Here is a 16,910-nt window from a genome sequence, read left to right as displayed (position 1 = left end):
AAAGGCCCGGCGGAAGTCAACGGCTGACACTGATTGAGTCCTACTTGTCCCAGCGCCAGCAGCGAGATGAGTTCCCGTTGCAGACACAACACTGTCACCTCCGACCACAGCTTTGGCAGCCAGACTTCTTCCCATTAGCTGAGGCTCCTGTCACAGAGGAAAGGTGGGCACGGAGAGTGGGAAGCTGGCCACAAGACATCAATTTCCAAACATCGGGCATAATAGCGATGAACGTAAACACAGGCCTCTGACCAATATTTTAGCAGCATTTACAAGAATTGGCTTCTCAGCTGACAACCCAACACGAGGAGGTAGCGTGGCTGAGTGAATCAGGGAGTGTAAATTCATGAATTCAATTTAGGGCAAAACCCAACAGTCTGGACTTAGGGAGAAACTCGCTTACCAGAATTAACGATGAAGGCAAAACAATTATTTGCACTTGAGAGGTTTCAGCACCACCTTCGAGAGCAAAGCCAACCGTGCTCCCTACAGTGGATCTGACCACTTAGCTGCTCCTTATTCATAATTAGTCTGCAAATAATCCAGGTTTCACATCCTCTTGCTTTTCCTGTTTTCTACAGTCAGCAGCTTTCCTTCTTTTCAGGCACAGGAGTGTACACCTACCTACCACAAGTATAAACCATTCTGTCTCCCCTGGGAGAAGGCAGGTTTGCTTCTTTTTGAGCTGAAATCATCAAAGTTAACCTGAAATCAAAGGGAAGAAGGTTCCAGTGGCACCTGTAGCAAGATCCAGATTATTTCCTACTCTTTTTGAAGCAGAAAAGCGACTTAGCTTTTAACCTCCTTGCTGCACCAAGTAGATGTTACCAACAGTTTCTTAATTGACTTCTTCCAGTCCACCTTGTATTTTGGTCATCTTCTACCATCACATTGCCACTTCAAGCGTTTCTGGAGATCTTCTCAATCTTCCTTCTGCCTGGTTAATTTACCTGTATAAAGTTATTTACACAAGAACAGAGACACGATCATCCTTTTCACCAATACAGGACTGCTCCACTACAGGATGTTTTCGCCTGTTTTTTTGTCTGTCCATTATTAGAGAGATCACCGTTTAAATGCTCTGAACACATCCAAGCACAAACTCTTCTTGCTGCTTTGCTAACGTTCACTGTAAATGAGAGCACAGAGAGAACGAAGGGCAGAACCTGTCCCTTGATGTTCTCTCTGCATATCCCAGCTAACAAGAATGTCTACAGAAGCCTAGAAGGATTAGATGCCAATCCCCATGAAATTAGTGGGAATTTGGTAGTGAGCTCCTGTTAGGCCCCTTTGAAACTCCTAGGATCAAATCTTCCTTAAAGTTCCCGGGCCAGCTCCTGGTCTCAGTTACACCATGTAAATCCAAGCTCTCACCAGTCTTGTCAGTGGAGTTGCTCCAGATTTACTGCCCAGCTCCACGTTAGAATTTGGCTCACAGGCGACTGCAGGCTGGCAAAGACTTTACAGACCACCTGCGACACCAGGTTTCTCAATGGCATTCCTTCTAGGCTTGCCACATTCGTTTGGAATACCTCATGTGGCAGGCAGTGCCTCGCTATCGATGCGTAACAGCCCACACCACGGCTTGCATGCTCCCTCCTCTTCTTTGCTGGCCATCTTTAGCAGGGATGGGGTACTGCCACATTTCTCCTCTCCATGTAACTTTGTCTTCTCTCTGCAGGCTACTCAACGTGAGCTCTCAGCTAGATCTCAATCAGCCCTTTGCAGTTGTGATTCTATTTTTGATACTCTTTCTTAAAGATTTTAAGACATTCTTAAAGAATTCTAATTTAAATTCTTAAAGAATTTAAGAAAGAATGTAAGATTTTAATTTGATGCTGTTAAAGAAAGAGTATCAAATAACTAAGTAACAGAAAATGTCCAGGTTTGAGTTTAGTAAGTCTGCATGAGAAGCTGAAGTGACCACTTTCCCTTTAAATCAGCATCATCTCCATGAAAGAAGCAGTCCTCGCTATAAGCACTACTGCACTGCCAATTACCAGCCAGTATCTGTTATCAGACCTCGACTTCTTAACAACCATGCTAATTATCTTCCCCATAAATATCACTTTTCTTCTGAGTTAAACCCACATTATGCAGACAATATTGCTCTTGAAGCATGCACAGTTTATTACTTCAGGTAGTTGTTCCATTTAACGAACTTTTCAATGAAGAAAAATGTCAATACCATCCTACCCAAAAGACAATCCTCCGAGTGAGGCAATTTTAGATTAATGCTGAAATAAGATGCCAATGTTAGAATCCACTGCCATCAACAGCAGAGAGCTTATTAACACAGTGCTTATTTAAATCTTATTTACACATCAACACAGGTATTTATTTTTTTTCCCCCCCCAAAGAGACTATTTAATCATTTGTACCCTGGGCAAGCACAAGCTCACTCTTTAAGGAAACTAAATCAGCATCCACAGTCCCGCGAGCTCTAAGATATCTTAGTTGGTGTCAAACACCAGGCCTACCGTCACAGAGAGAACGCAAGCATGAACAGATATACTTTTAATTTATAATTACATGGGCTAATTGTGGACAGCATCAAAGAGATTCCACTGAGTAACGAGACAGAGAGCAATTAAGCACACTTCATCTTTGTCACCCTGCTCTAACAATGTTGAATTGATGGTGCATCAGACAAAAAGAGAGGGAATATGCCAAAACTAGAAGAGAAAAGCCCCTTCCTCCAGTGGGACGCTCTCTCCAAGTACCCATGCAAAAGCTACAAGGAAAAATGGCCCCTACCCAACACCTCGGGCACCGTCACCTTGGGTTACTCTCGCATGCCCACCCCATATGAAGCCATCACTAGCACAGCCCAGAAAAAGAGAGTCTCTACGTGATGTCGGTGGTCAAAGGGGAGAACTTGCCTGTCTCTAGATGCGCTGAGAGGCTGGTACGGGAAGGCAGTTAGAGGAAAGCTGTTCAAAGCGCAGAGATAGCCCTGTCAAGAAAAGTACAGCACCTCAGCTAATAGCAAGCTTTCCAAAGAACTAAAAAGTGCAACAACATAGGCATTTAGCACAAAATAGTCTGTCACCAGGGTCAGATGTTGGGATTTTCAAAGACAAGTATGCTGGCACACTTAGACATTTAAAACCCCTAACTCCCCTAGGACTCCACTGCAAGGAGGCACCTGAGAGGCTGATGGAGCTGACCACAGCTTGAAAGTTGACCACAGGATTGAAGTTCTGCACACTTTGCTCCTCCTTTTGTCCTTCCAGAAAAGTACGCTGACAGGTTTAAAACAGAAGTTTCCTGCTGCATCTTACTGTTTCCTTTTAGTATTGCAGGAATCCAGTGCATGAAGCTATCAGGCTATTCGAAGGGGTACGGGTACAAGATGGGGCAGACCTTTACAGGGGACTCTGACCATGCCTGGAATGCTGTCTACCTTGATGGAAGGTGGCATTTACTCGATAGCACCTGGGGAAGCGGTTCTGTTGACGATTCTTTCACCGAGTTCACCTTCAGGTAAAGAACCATCCCCTATGTTAATACATAAACCTACCACAAAGGCAGAAGGAAAGCCGATGGGTTTGGCGCACCAAACAGTGACAAATTTTAGGTCCCGCAGGAAGACCCAAAGCTCTGAGCAAGGCATCTGGGTTGCCTGTACAAGGGGTGGAGCATGTACCTGTAGAAAGGCAACGGCCCTGAGCAGCAAAAGACCTAACTGCTAAAAGTGAACTTGTTTTGCTTATCACATCTTTGGTTTATGCAATACTATGTGGCACTTGATTCATAGCTCTCGGCTGCCTGAGAGAGCGTGCCTCCACACTTTCAAACAAGCAGCAGTGCCTCCCTCTTTCTTCAGAAGCCCATGGTTGCAGGGGGTACCTTGGTTTTATCCAAAAGCTCAGCATTTGTCCTGGAAATGGAAGACCAAAGCTCAGGTTCCTTCTCTGCCTGGAGAATTTCAAACCCACCGATCTCAGTTTCTTAGCAGCCCAAAGCACTCCAACTCCCTCCCGCTGAAACCACCACTGCTGTGCAGGGGAAGAATTAACTATTTATAATTATGCATTTTCCTTTAATCTCTTCCTTCTTCTTCCAGGTACAATGAGTTTTATTTTCTGACTCACCCGGCCCTGTTCATTAACAATCACTTCCCAGACAACAGTAACTGGCAGCTTCTTAAACCAACCCTGACACTGAAAGATTTTGAGAAAAACATGCTGCACAACAGCAACTTTTACATGTTGGGCCTGCTGACCGCACACCCGGAGACAGCTGTCATCCAAACAGGTAACAACACCCTGCGCGGAGGAACGCTGCAGAGCATCTTTCCTTATGCAGCCCCGCATCCACCACACACCGTCGTGCGTGGAGTGAATTACGTTTCCAGCCTGGTTCTGCCAAGCAGACTGTACTCAAAGCTCTTGGGGCAGAGGATGGTCTTTTTTTTTCTTTTTGCTCAAGCTGTGAAAAATTGTAGTAGCCGTTGGGTCTGAAAGAAAGCCTCAGTCAGCAGCTGAAGATGAGTTACTCTATCGGCCAGCATCAGTGGTGCAAAATTAGAAGTATTGCTATTATGTATTAGCAACTCTGGCTTGAAAATGAGTCTAAAACCTTTTACAATGTTCCAAAAGTTTGAATTACTGAACAATGCATAAACAGGCACTTCTTTATGCAATACTGAGCACCCTGAGTAAGTCCAGCAGCTCTTGTAACATAAAACTATTAGGTAACACCACTGAACTACAGGGCTCACATTTAAGATCACCTTCCTCTGATTTTACAAGAGCTGCAGGAGTTTAACTAGATAGCTAATTTATGAACACTAAGAACACAGAGTTAAAACTTAAAGGCAACAACATTTTAAGACTTAGTGTTGTCTTCAAGCTGTTTGGGAACAGGCTCATAGGGAGGTAGATTACCTCGTATCTACGTACTGGAGGGTTCCTGCACTTTTCTCTGAAGTTTCTTGGAACAGCTACTGGACTGGCAATCAGGTCTAATCACATCTAATTAAGCTCTTCTCGAGCACATGGGTTGACGGTACTTTCAGTTATATTTCACACAGGCTTTCATATTCTATAGGACCACAGCTCCATTTCAGTGTATACCACAATAGGACAAATGCACATCTCCAAAACAAAGGCCGCTCTTCACTTCATTCTTTTTGAGGGATGCTGGTCAAAGCGGACAGCTGACAAGCTATGACCTGTCAACTGCAGCTCTTTATTTTACTATTAGAGAAGCAGCAGTTTATTGGGACAGATTAGTCTTCCCAGAACAGGGTGTACGTTCAAAAAATGTACTGAAACTCCTATGCGGTTTCTTTTCTTTTGTATTTCATAGTAAATGGAAAAGCCTCTGTATCAGTGGATTGCCGTTCTGCCACATTATTTACGTTTAAGCTGAAGGGAACAGATGAACACGGTTTAATGACACTGAAAAAACACGGAATGAAGCTGGATATCTACCCACAGAAGACAGGGAGTCACAAGCTGCAGATCTTTGCCAAGCCCTCCAAAGCCTCAGAAGATGTCTACAACTGCGTGTTAGAATATGTTGTAGATTGTAAGTCTGTGGACAAGGCCATGCGTTTCCCAAAGGACCTGCATCAGCCTGTTGGGCCAAGCTGGTTCACAGAGCGGCAAGGGTTCCTGAGGCCGTCACACCCCGACCCCATCATTCACACCAACGACGGGCGGTGTTCCGTCACCTTCACGCTGGGCAAAGACATAAGTGTCTTAGCCTCGCTGCACTCCGATAACAGCAGCCTGACAGAGGATATGAGAAGGCGGCACATCATGCAAATCCATCGTGGGAACCAAATTGAGTTGAAGATCCATCTCCCCCACGCAGGGAACTTTGTTCTGAAAATCTATGCCAAGAAGAAGTCAGATCCTGGCAATTACGACTACATCTTCAACTACCTCATCACTTGCCTGAACACTGAAGTGAAGTGGCCAGCTTTTCCTCAGAGTTACAGCAAGTGGGTAGAAGACTACGAAATACTGGAGCCGCTCTCCGGCTTGCTGCCAGCTAATCGCAATGTTCAGTTTAAACTCAAAATGCATGGGATAGCAAAGGTGCTAGTTCAAGCTGAGAACACTTACCCTCTCACCCAGAGCAGGGGCTACTGGGAGGGAACCTGCAACACTTCGGGATGCAGAGAGGTGTTTGTGATGGTGCACGAGAACGCTAACCACAGCTTTTACTCACACGTCCTGAAATACGAAGTTGAGACTCAGTAACACCCCCTCCTTGTTCTTTCACTCACCTGCATGAACCAACCTTTCCAACGTGCCCAAAACCAATACAGCTTTACGAGATCGTTTATTCTCTCAATCAAATCTGTTCTTTCAATGAATGCAGGACAACACTTGCAGGCTTTTGCCAGATCACGCACTCAAAGAATTTCAAAGAAGCAGAAAATCCTGTTAAGAAGGGAGCAGCAGTGAAAGAAATTAAACAAAACCCTCACCTATGTTTCAGTAATACCGTCCAGACAAACACTTTGAAGAAAACAACTGGCTCTCTGGCCATAGGTCATTCTGTGCTAGCAGTGATTGCTGGTTTCCAAGTTATGGACCATAAGAAAAGTCTTACAATGGCTACTCCAAGAAGAATCCACTTAGTTATTGGGCAGGACGAAGAAAGCACACCCTGGTTTTGAGCAGCAATATTGGACACGAGGAACTTCAGGATATTTAAACCAAGTTTCTGTATATCTTTAGTCAAGTTGCAAACTACATCCCAGGAGAGACAAGCGTTAGGAAGAAGATACAACGTGAAGTTTTCTTGTGCACTTCATTGTCTTACAAATTTAAGTGATACTGCGAAATTACTTTTTACACTGACTCTTAAATACAATAAACAAAATCATTTTTACCTTTTTATATTAGAGTATTTGAATTGTAAACACTTTTTCTGCAATGTTAATACTGTAATCGTATCTCAAGCATATAGGTGTTTCCACAACTACAGTAAAATGGAGAATAAAGTTCTCAAAAATGACTCCTTACTCCAACTTGTCTATGCAATACTGCAACTAAAAAACTTAACGGGTTATGTGGAATAGCAGGCTGAGTGACATTATTATGATGTAAAAAACTATTTGGTGCTGTACTCTTGGAAAACCCCTACATGCACAAGGCAAAGGCAGACTTCTAGTGAATCTCACCCCAAATATACATCAGAAGATCAAGCACATTTTCATAAACGATTCAGATGTCCGTAAGTGTTAGCATGACCCAAGAGACACTATGTTTGAGCTTGAATTTGAAATAAACCTGTTATGTTTTTGCATTCTATTTCATTGACCAAACGATACGAATTCCTCTTCACAAAGCCGCTCTATTTTCCACACAAAATACAAGGGTTATTCCTACAGTCCCCTCCTCCCCAGGAACTGGGTGGCAGAAGTTCTACACGATAGCGAAGGGCTGCCCATCTGCAGCAGGCTCCCTGTCTCTGATCCCTCCTACATTACCCCCTCTACCCCAGCAACCAGGTTTGAGTCCCTGTTTTAAGGAAGCTGAGTTAACGCATGGGGTACCTGGAGCTGTATCCAAGTAGCAGAACTCTCGGTGAGGATGCTGGCTACCACAGACACGAGTTGCAAGTATAAACACAACATATAAGTTAACAAAACTTAGTCTAGGATGCCAGGAGTACAGCAATGCTTTGGGGTCTTTTTGTATTTGCAGACAAGGTGGCTCCATACGTGACATAAAAGCAGGCTTTAAGTCCTTCCCCCAAAGAGCTAAGTGTCTTTGTCCTCAAAAACCGACAGCAGCAGCCCCTCCCTGAGGGAACACTAACAAGCCTTGTAGCCCAGCAGGCATCCGCTCCCTGGACAGCCACACATATTGAACAGCACAGATGCAGATGCAAGAAAGACTCAGGGATTTTTTGATTGTCTGGACCTTGAAGGCTAAAGCAAGCCTTGTCTGTAAGCACAGACAGCCCTGGTTTATTTTGGTGCCTAGCAGAAGAATTCTTTTTTTCTTAGATCCCATTTTTCAGATCAAGGAGGACACATTTCAGTAGCTTTCATTTTACAGGTCAAGCCAATCCAGTCAAATACGCCACTTCTTACAATGGGAGGATAAGGAGACATCCCAGAGAGCTGAGGAACTGAAGAAAACTACTTTTCCCCACATAACAGGGTCAAGGATACCAAACTACATGCACCCTTCACACAACCAAATACTCTATGTTCACTGCTGGGTATACAAACAGGCACAGCTAGCGGGCAGCCGCGTGAAGCCTCTCCGCAGGGTGCCACCAGTATAGATTTGGTCTTAAAGGACTCCCTTTCACAAGGCCTTTCTCTAAGCCCACATGCTTTATTTCTGTCTCAAGATGGGAAGGGGAAAAAACCAATTATCCCAAGGAAGTAGAGAGGCCAGGTTATACACAATTGTCCTCTACCTAGCAAGATCTCAGGGAGTATTCCCTCCTCCCCCTACACAACACTGGCAAACCTGCAATACGGGCACAGACTCACTGTTTTAACCCCTCAAAGTAAAGAGTGACCCAAAGCACTGTCAGATCCATGGAAGAACACCTGTAGCACGCTAAAGACAGAGCCTGCAACAGCTTCCCACTTGTGAGATGCTAGGCTGGTACAAAGAGAAGTACTGCAAATAAATTTTCACATTTTTGTTTCAAACAGAAAACAAACATCTGGCTCAGCAAACATATAAGAAATTCTTTCATGCTATCGAAGGCATGAGTTCAAAGACACAAAAAATCCCTCTCCAGCTTCATTAATTATAAAGCTTCCAGGGCCAGGTGATTATTCCAAGGGATGTCTGACACTGCAAAGGCAGAGGAGAATGCCTCAGAAACCTTGCAGCCCCAGATAAAAGAATCTCAGAAGTCTGTACTTGCTGTGACATCTCCCTCCAGGATAAACAAGTCTTTTTTTCCTCCCCTTCATAAAAAATGCACATCCTTCAGCACAGTCAAGACTCTAACACCAGGAGAACCCCTCTGGAACAGACTCCTCAGTTATCTCGGGACTACCAGCTCTTCCATTTGAGTCAGAGTTCTCCCTTGGCAAGCCTTCAGACTGAACACTTTTTGTAATCCCTATACCACCAAGAGGTGCAATTACTTAGCACTATGAATTCAGATCACTGAGTTTTGCAAATATCTCGTTCCTCAGTGAAGGTAAATTAAGTATGCGTAGAACAAGTTTTTCTCTCTGGCAAGCGTACCTCTGCACTTCCATCTCCTCACGAGCTAGCTTCCTCACCCATGGAACGAATACGGTCAGTACACAGTCAGGTGCTCTGCTATTTCCATGCTGGCCATGAGAAAGGCACATGCTTAAAAATGAGCAATGCAGGGAGAGCAGGAAAGTGTTCAACTCATCATACTGCCTTGCTTGACCTCTGTCCTCCTCTCCTGTTGTCATGTACAGCAGCTCCAGAACCAGCAGGCACACCAGTCTGTGGCATCGCGTTATCTGCAAAGAGAGAAGGTGGGACAGAGAGAGCACATACACCGGCACAGAGAAGTAATTCAGCAGTTCCCTTGTTGCAAATTTTACTCTTCAGATCGTATTTTTTTACAGCCTACTCCCTGAATGAAGCTGCTTATTACTTGTATTAGAAATTGATAAGTACTGTAGGATTATAGCTGCTAATTAAACAAATGGATCATCTTCAGTTTCGCTCTTCAGTTCTGTCAACACGAACTGCCGAATGTCTCTAAAGGAAAGGGATATGGAAGCAAACATCATTAATCAGCCAAAATGCCTTCTCAACTTCTGAAAACACTTAGTGCCTGATGCAACACTCAGTAACTAACTTAACAAATCTTCAGGAAATATCGTTTATAAAGGCATCATTTAAAAAAATGGAATTCCTGTCACCACGAAAGGACACGAGGAATCCCTAAGAGTTCTGGCATACCACATGCTCAGTGGATCTATAGGTTCATCTGGGAAGAGGAAACAACAGTTTTGTCCCATTTTGCTGTTTGGGTTTTGTCTAAATGTCCCTCAACCAACAAGTCCTTACTTGAGATCCAGACAGTTAAGGCGGATGTTCCAAGTATGCTTACCTGTGGGCAGCTCTGAAGAGGAATCGAGGCCAGTGCTGACTATGTGCAAAATGTATGACCATAGTTTATCCCCACTTGTGGGCAGCTCAACACCTCATTACAAGGACATTACATTACAAGGAGAATCCAGAATGGATTTGAAGGTTTTATCCTTGTTCAAAGGACTCCAGAACAAAGCCAAAATAAGAGGACTTGCTCATTCAAATGTTTTTGAACTCTGGAATGCAGAATTGCTTCGCCAAGTGCAGTACCATTTTATGGCATGACAAGGCTGCAGCCTGCAGACAGGCATCACCTTTACTGAACTCATCTGCTTAACGCGGTGGTTGGGTTTTTCATGCATATGTTACTTTTGAATTCCTGTTTCTTGACAGCATTAAGCTGCTCTAAGACAAGGTGAAGCTGCTGGAAAGGAATAGGAACCGTGCAGACGTGGACAAGAGATGTCTCCACCCCTAGGTGTCCCTGTACAAAGGTTGTGAAGGCTCAGCCACAGAAGAACTACAGACTGCCCCTGGAAGAAAGGCAAGTCCACAGGAAACACGTTCTATTCACTCATTACTTTCCTTGAGAAAGGACTGAACATACTCCTCAAAACCAGTAGCAGATGTGTTTTAATGCAGCAGTTCAACTTGACTGGACAGTGTCTGAGACCACCTAGATCCAAAACAGGCTGATACCAGCTTACACAGCAGCTGCAATTATGGCTGCGGTATAGATCAATCTCACTTGTTTGTGGGTCTTCCTCCCATTCAATTTCATTTCCAGTTCCAACTACTCCACTTTCTTTTGTAAGAGCTGTGACCACAATCACAATTCAGCCATTCGTTCCTGAGCTGTTCTGTGGTACTTCAAGCAATGTGCAAGGCAAGGAAAGCTAAAGACATCAGGTCCTATACAAACAGCAAAGGGCAGAAGTTGCAAGTACCAGGAAATATTAAGAAATTCCACTAAGGGGAAATTAACTGGAGAAAATACAGGTAGCCTGAAGGAAAGAGGAATTATATTCCCTGTTCCCTGAAGAACATAGCTACTCTGGGAGGGAAAGGATGGAAAAGGTGTTGATCAAAGTTCCTGATGAGAAGGCAAGATAAAGCCACAAGAGATTCACTGTATACACAAGAAGAGAGATGTTTTTCCACTCTGTTTTATTTCAAGGCTTTTACATGTATAAAATATACTTAAAATATTTTACATTAAAATTAGAAAATGGTTTGCTTCTAAAAAACACCCTAATCTCTCTGCGGGTGAGTGCACACACACATACCTCTGACGCAGCTTTCTGACCTACTGCAAGCTGACTGAAGTGTTTGCGGTGTAACACCCTCCATCAGATCAAACATGTTAGAGAGGAGTTTCCTTTCCTCACTATCCATCCTGCTGATTCAGCTCCAAGTGGGAGATATGGCCTCTCACTCAAGCTCCAGTGGCACTCGGTTTATAGGTACCTCCCCAGCCACAGTTTGGAACCATGTATGTAAATCAGCATTCAAATTCAGTAAGAAACATTACTCCTGGTGTCCAAATTGTTTCACTATCTTTTCACTCTCTTTTTTCAGTTCCTCAATGTGAGCATTTAGGCACTGCAGGATGTGCTGGGATCTCAGTTCTTCCTCTTCCAGGTATCTTGCAGCTATGGAACCAACTGAAGCTGTAGGCAGGGTGCACTAAAAGGAAACAAGGGAATATCAGGTATTTTTTCATTCCAAGTTTTGGCCAGAAACACTACTGATCTACAAACCACACAACTAAATATGCTTCTGAAGGGTTCTTGTGTCATTTCTGTCTTACTGGGTAGACTAAGCACTCAAGTCTCATGCTTGTATCATAGGTAAATGTCCCTCCCAACAGTCTCCAACCAACAGTGAAAGCCTCCCAAGCCTTTGCCAAAACTGCAGGGAGTAAAAGCAGTACCTCAGTACACGTAACATTTCCATTCCAGTAGTTCCCCTCTCTAAGGCACTAGGGAGCTAGAGCTGAACAGAAATAAGCTCTCTCTCTGCCTACATAACTGTTGCACTTCACAGATGGAACCCTGACCCCAGAGGTATCAATAGGAACCGCCACTTTACTCAGGGGAACTGGAGTTTCACTTCAATTACCAGGCCTTCCACTTCAAATAATGAAAGGGAATGGCACGGTGTGTGCAATCATAGCGTAACTCTAGAGAAGGTCACTACAAAATACCAGGGGGTTTGTCCCAGATGTGTTAGTGCAGCCTCACACTTAAGGTCTACATCTTGCTCCCTGTCTTCATAAAAATCTCAGTATCACCTCAGAATATGGGTTCCAGGTAAGGGAAAGAACTGCCAGACTGGACCAGCACTGGGGATACCTCTGGGTTTTTTTACCTACCTCCTCTTCTTCCCTGAAATCATGGGATCCTAGTACAATCCCCCAGGGGAAGTACAGACCAAACTCCCATCGCAGCTCACTGAACATCACTTCAGTTCAAGTCAAGAAACTACCCCGGATTCTTTCCTTTACAGTCAAGAACTATTCCTGCTACTCACATCATCTACCCACAAGCTCTTAACTTACAAAAATAACATCGTAAACTAGGTTTAATTTACAAGTTGACGCAGAGAAGCTTCCTGCACAGGGACTGGCAGGTGAATTATAAAGTTACTAAAGGGCTGCTTTCCATTACAGAAAACTTGCCTCAGCGTCTTGGCATGAGAATGTAACTGATTATTTCCAAATCCTGCAGTCTTATGGTTTTCTGGTCTTTTATCAACATCCAGGAACAAAGGGAAGCAGAAAAAAGGCTGCAGATAACAAGCAAATCCCTCCCACCCCACTACTGCCTACTGATGAGAATTCTCCTCTCTTAAAGGAACTGATTTAAAGACACTGGAGTGTGACCATGAGCAGGGAGTCCCAGTCAACACCACGACCAATATTTGCATTTCCTTAGAAACCTTATTTCTATCTCTCAAGAGCAAAAAGCATGACATTCTCTTCTACTAAACATCAAGCCTTGGAGCTTCTCAGACCCTGAAGTGGAACTGTTCACACTTCAGTTCCAATCCTGCAATCTGAAGAGTCTCCATTTAGAATATTACAGTTCCCTAAGCTCCCAACATTTGTTTTCCAGACATGCCCACAAGCTACTTTAGTCTTGAAACAATCAAGACCTATTCTTGGTAGCAAACCTCATCAAGACCTACAAATCTGACAGGTCTCTGCTCATCTGTGCATCAGCCTTAGACTATTCTTCAGGCTCCCCACAAAATAAAAAATAGCTGTTGTCACTGCCAACAACACACAACCAGAGGAGAAAATACTGTGAAGACTGCCGGGACAACACGTCCAAAGCAAGCGATTCTGAAGCAGCACTCCGGATTCTCCCCTCCCTTAACTACAACAGCCCTGTCTGACCCAGGGTATGACAACGGTTCTCAGCATCCTTCTTCCATTCCCCTCCCTGCTCAAGTCAGCCCACAGCCTACTCATTCCAGCAGGTTCTGGGATATATGGTCTTAAACACCAAAGGAAGAAGTGATTGAGTCCAAGTTTCCCATATCTTGGGCAAGTGCTCCAGCAACTGAGCTGAGGAAAAAGGATAGAGAAGGCGCCAATGCTGCTCCCTACTAAAAAAGTATGATCGACAACTGAGAAAAATAAGAGCCTCCCCTCATGCAGCGAAGTATGGATTTCAGGCTTTCCTATCAGCTAGCATAAGTGGCTTTAAGTTCAGTGTGCTGCCTACTGCTGGCCCATGCAGAGGGGTCAACCTCACCCTGTGCATTACAGCGAATGTAGATGTGCAGCACCAGCTTTCAGATTCACCCACAAACTGTATGCTGAAATACTCAGCGCTCTACATCCACTCTGACCCTCTACTACAGACTCAAGCCAAAAGATGAAGCAGAATTCTGAAGTGACATTAAGCAGGTCACGGTATACACTGATGTACAGCACCAGCATGGAGAGAACCATGAGCTTCTGGAATTAGCTTAGCAATTGTACCAAACACAAATCCCTTCCCCAGAGAGTTCTGAACAATAACCACGTGGCTCCAACTGTCCAAGTATTAACCATCCAATAGTGGTTTTTCCTCCCTGTTTAACATTTGATGTACGCTTACAGAATCGTACACACCACACAGCCAGATCATACGTTCAAAAATCTGGCTCCTTTTGCCAGATGACAGCCCAGTTCTATCCTCAGCTGTTGAATAGCAACCAGCTTCTATACAAGTGCTTACCAAAGGCAAAGATTCTCTCTCATGATCTGAGATGGACTGCTTAGATGCTTCATCTGTAAAATCTTTGTTTCCATCCACCACGTTGAGCAAAGGATCCATTCCCTGCAAGGTGCCCAAAGCAAGTGACTCCATACAGTTCTTCTTGCTGGTCTGGGCGGGTAGCTCAGCTGTCTCAGGGGTCACAGTTCCTATTTCAGCAGCCTTCGACCTCTGAGACTCCCCTTGATGACGCTGAACAGTCTCGTCAGGTTTGTGATGTTTTCTCACTGCTTGTTCATCACGTTTGTGCTGCGTTTCCTGAGTTGTCCTGGAAGGTAAGGTTTGAACACATAACCGTTTGACAGTTTGCCTCTTAGCAGCTGAACTTTAGTAAAAACTTGCGCACAGATAACAACATACAGGTTACTAACAGCCCTGGCAATCCAAACTGACTCTTGCTTCCATAGGACTTCCAGATGCACATCCAGTCTCTAGGGCATTCTTTCTCACTCTTCTGCTATTGTAGATACCAAAACCTACAGTCTGCACATCCTACTACTGCAAAAGAAAGGGGCACAGACATCCATGCACTTCTAATCCCTTCACTGAAAGAGCACATACCGCTTCTCAATCAAAGAAAAAAGGCAGTCAAAAGACCGTCAAATACCAGCTGGCTTTGCAGGACGCAAACCAGCTGGGACTAAAAGCTATTGCACTACTTAAAGCATCAAGGCAGATTCCAAAACAGTCCTTGTGGTCTCCCATACATACTATGAGCTGGAGATAGACGCTACACGTAAATCATGTCATTAAAAGCCCACACATCCCCACGCCTTCTGTTCTCCTTCTTAATAAGGAAGCAGCATCCTTGGGGTCATGCAACACTCACCTGTGCTGGACATCCCTGGCCTCAGGCTCTTCACCTTGCATCTGCCGAGCCGTGCCCTCAGGTTCATCCTGGCAGACCTGCCGAGTGAGCTCCAGTTTTGCTCTGGCCTCTGCTAGATCATTCCGCAATTGCTGGTTCTCAGATTTTAATTTATTTAGTTCAACAGCATAGTCTTCACTGAGTGCTCTTAGGGTGACATCTTTTCCCTAGAGAAGGGAAGGGAAGAAGTCAGAGAAGAGCTGAAGTCAAAACTTCTGATTTGCAAGACACCACAGGCAAATCTGGAGCAAAGGCTGGTAAGCAATTCCTTAAGGCATATCATCTAATCTCAATTTTGACTGGCAAAATTTTCAAAGCTTTCATAAGGGCAAATCAATTATATATGCTTTGTTGTGTCTGCATCCAGACAAGCTGTGCTGATCTGCCTAGGAAAGGAAGTCTCTCTCACCACTGGATGCTTGAGAAAACAGGAAAATACAGACCAAGAAGAGTTCAGATGTATCTGCCTCTGGCCTTGGGGTAATGAGAAGGACTACATGACCTCAAGTTCTCCTCCAGTTGTATATTCTAGGATTCCCTCACTTAACTAAGATGCAAGCCTCTCAGCCAAAGCTGGGAACACTCAGGTGGCAGCCCCATAAACTGCCTCAGTCTGAGCAACTCTCTAGGTATCAGAGTAGTTGGCTCTGCCAGATACTTCCTACACTGTGCAGAAACACACACCCCAGTGCCTTAGCTGTTGATGAGAAGAAACCACTCTCAGCGAGCGACTACCTTCCATGCAATCTACCAGGAAAGCTGCTTGCAAGAACACTTCTAGATCCCCTCACTCAAATTAGCAAAGGCCTATGGGAATAATTACAAAAGGCTGTGCATACACCTCCCCACCCAGGATGACCCACAGCCCTTTAGAAACTTTCACCGGTAAAAGTAAAAGTGAATTTTTTTTTTTTTTTTTTTGAAACTCTGAACAACTTGCTTCTCTCCATCTACTCCTTACTAGTCCAGGTGGATATAGTTTCCATTGTTTCTTCTCCCGTGACATTCCCACTTTCTTTTTGCCAATTCTATTAAATTTAGATGCTCAATTCACCCTGATCACTGCTGTATCTAAGGACTTTCCAAATGTACAGTAGAAGAACCTGGCCAAGATCAGTAGCTCCCGTGCCATGGGGCTGTGGGTTTTGTTTTTTTTTTTTTTTAAAAAAACAGGCTTCTTGCTTTGGACTTTGCTATCAAGTTTTTGGTCAGTTAGGCAGGCAAAAGCCCACCAGGCACTTGAAGCAGAAATTAAAGGGCCTTAGGCCGTTTCAGTTTCAAATCAGCCCTCCAGAAAGCTTTCATTTTTCTCCATCTCACCAGCCACAAAGCTTTTGTTCAACACTTTCCCAAGAACTTGGCACATTTGACAATCACCCCAAACTAATACTAAGAGCCAAGTATTTCCTTCCCACAGATTTGACAGGATAAAAGCTCTGATGATATATTCCCATTAGGTTTTCAGCTGTCTGAATTCAATCCTTGCCCCCTGTGAGGCATCCACTCAGGTTTATGTGAGACAGAACTTGCAAACCAGCCATTTCTTCCTTCACACAGGCACTAAAATGCACCATCTTCAAGGTATTATTCCTGCCAAGACTGCACCTCTTCCATGCAGGCTCCCCTTCTCCCCTCTGGACAGGGTGGCCTCACCTAACCTCCAGTGTGCCACATCTGCAGGAGCCCACCACAGTGCCCCTTCCCTTGCCCATGGCATCCAGCCCATATTCCCAGGCTGTAACCTGCCTGGGG

At 44.4% G+C, this 16,910-nt stretch overlaps 2 protein-coding genes across 2 annotated transcripts in view; one reads left to right on the top strand and one right to left on the bottom strand.

Annotated features, from left to right (window-relative positions):
* The first annotated feature begins 2,666 nt into the window (after positions 1 to 2,666).
* LOC104162847 (kyphoscoliosis peptidase-like) lies at positions 2,667 to 6,218 on the top strand. Its single transcript, XM_009701675.1, has 4 exons — positions 2,667 to 2,851; positions 3,298 to 3,486; positions 4,070 to 4,260; positions 5,317 to 6,218. Exons 1-4 carry the CDS (start codon positions 2,667 to 2,669, stop codon positions 6,216 to 6,218), a joined length of 1,467 nt encoding a protein of 488 aa, XP_009699977.1.
* Positions 6,219 to 11,549: 5,331 nt separating this feature from the next.
* The window catches only part of CEP63 (centrosomal protein 63kDa), a 21,285-nt gene continuing 15,924 nt past the window's right edge, over positions 11,550 to 16,910 (bottom strand). Inside the window, exons 12-14 of the mRNA XM_009701674.1 lie at positions 15,120 to 15,325; positions 14,252 to 14,558; positions 11,550 to 11,708 (exon numbers count right to left, since the gene is read on the bottom strand). Of these exons, the coding sequence (XP_009699976.1) occupies positions 11,550 to 11,708; positions 14,252 to 14,558; positions 15,120 to 15,325 (672 nt within the window). The remainder of the gene's footprint in view (positions 11,709 to 14,251; positions 14,559 to 15,119; positions 15,326 to 16,910) is intronic.

Source organism: Cariama cristata, unplaced genomic scaffold, assembly GCF_000690535.1.
Source record: "Cariama cristata isolate BGI_N322 unplaced genomic scaffold, ASM69053v1 scaffold19836, whole genome shotgun sequence".
Classification (NCBI taxonomy): Eukaryota; Metazoa; Chordata; class Aves; order Cariamiformes; family Cariamidae; genus Cariama; species Cariama cristata.
This window is presented reverse-complemented; position numbering and strand designations above follow the sequence as displayed.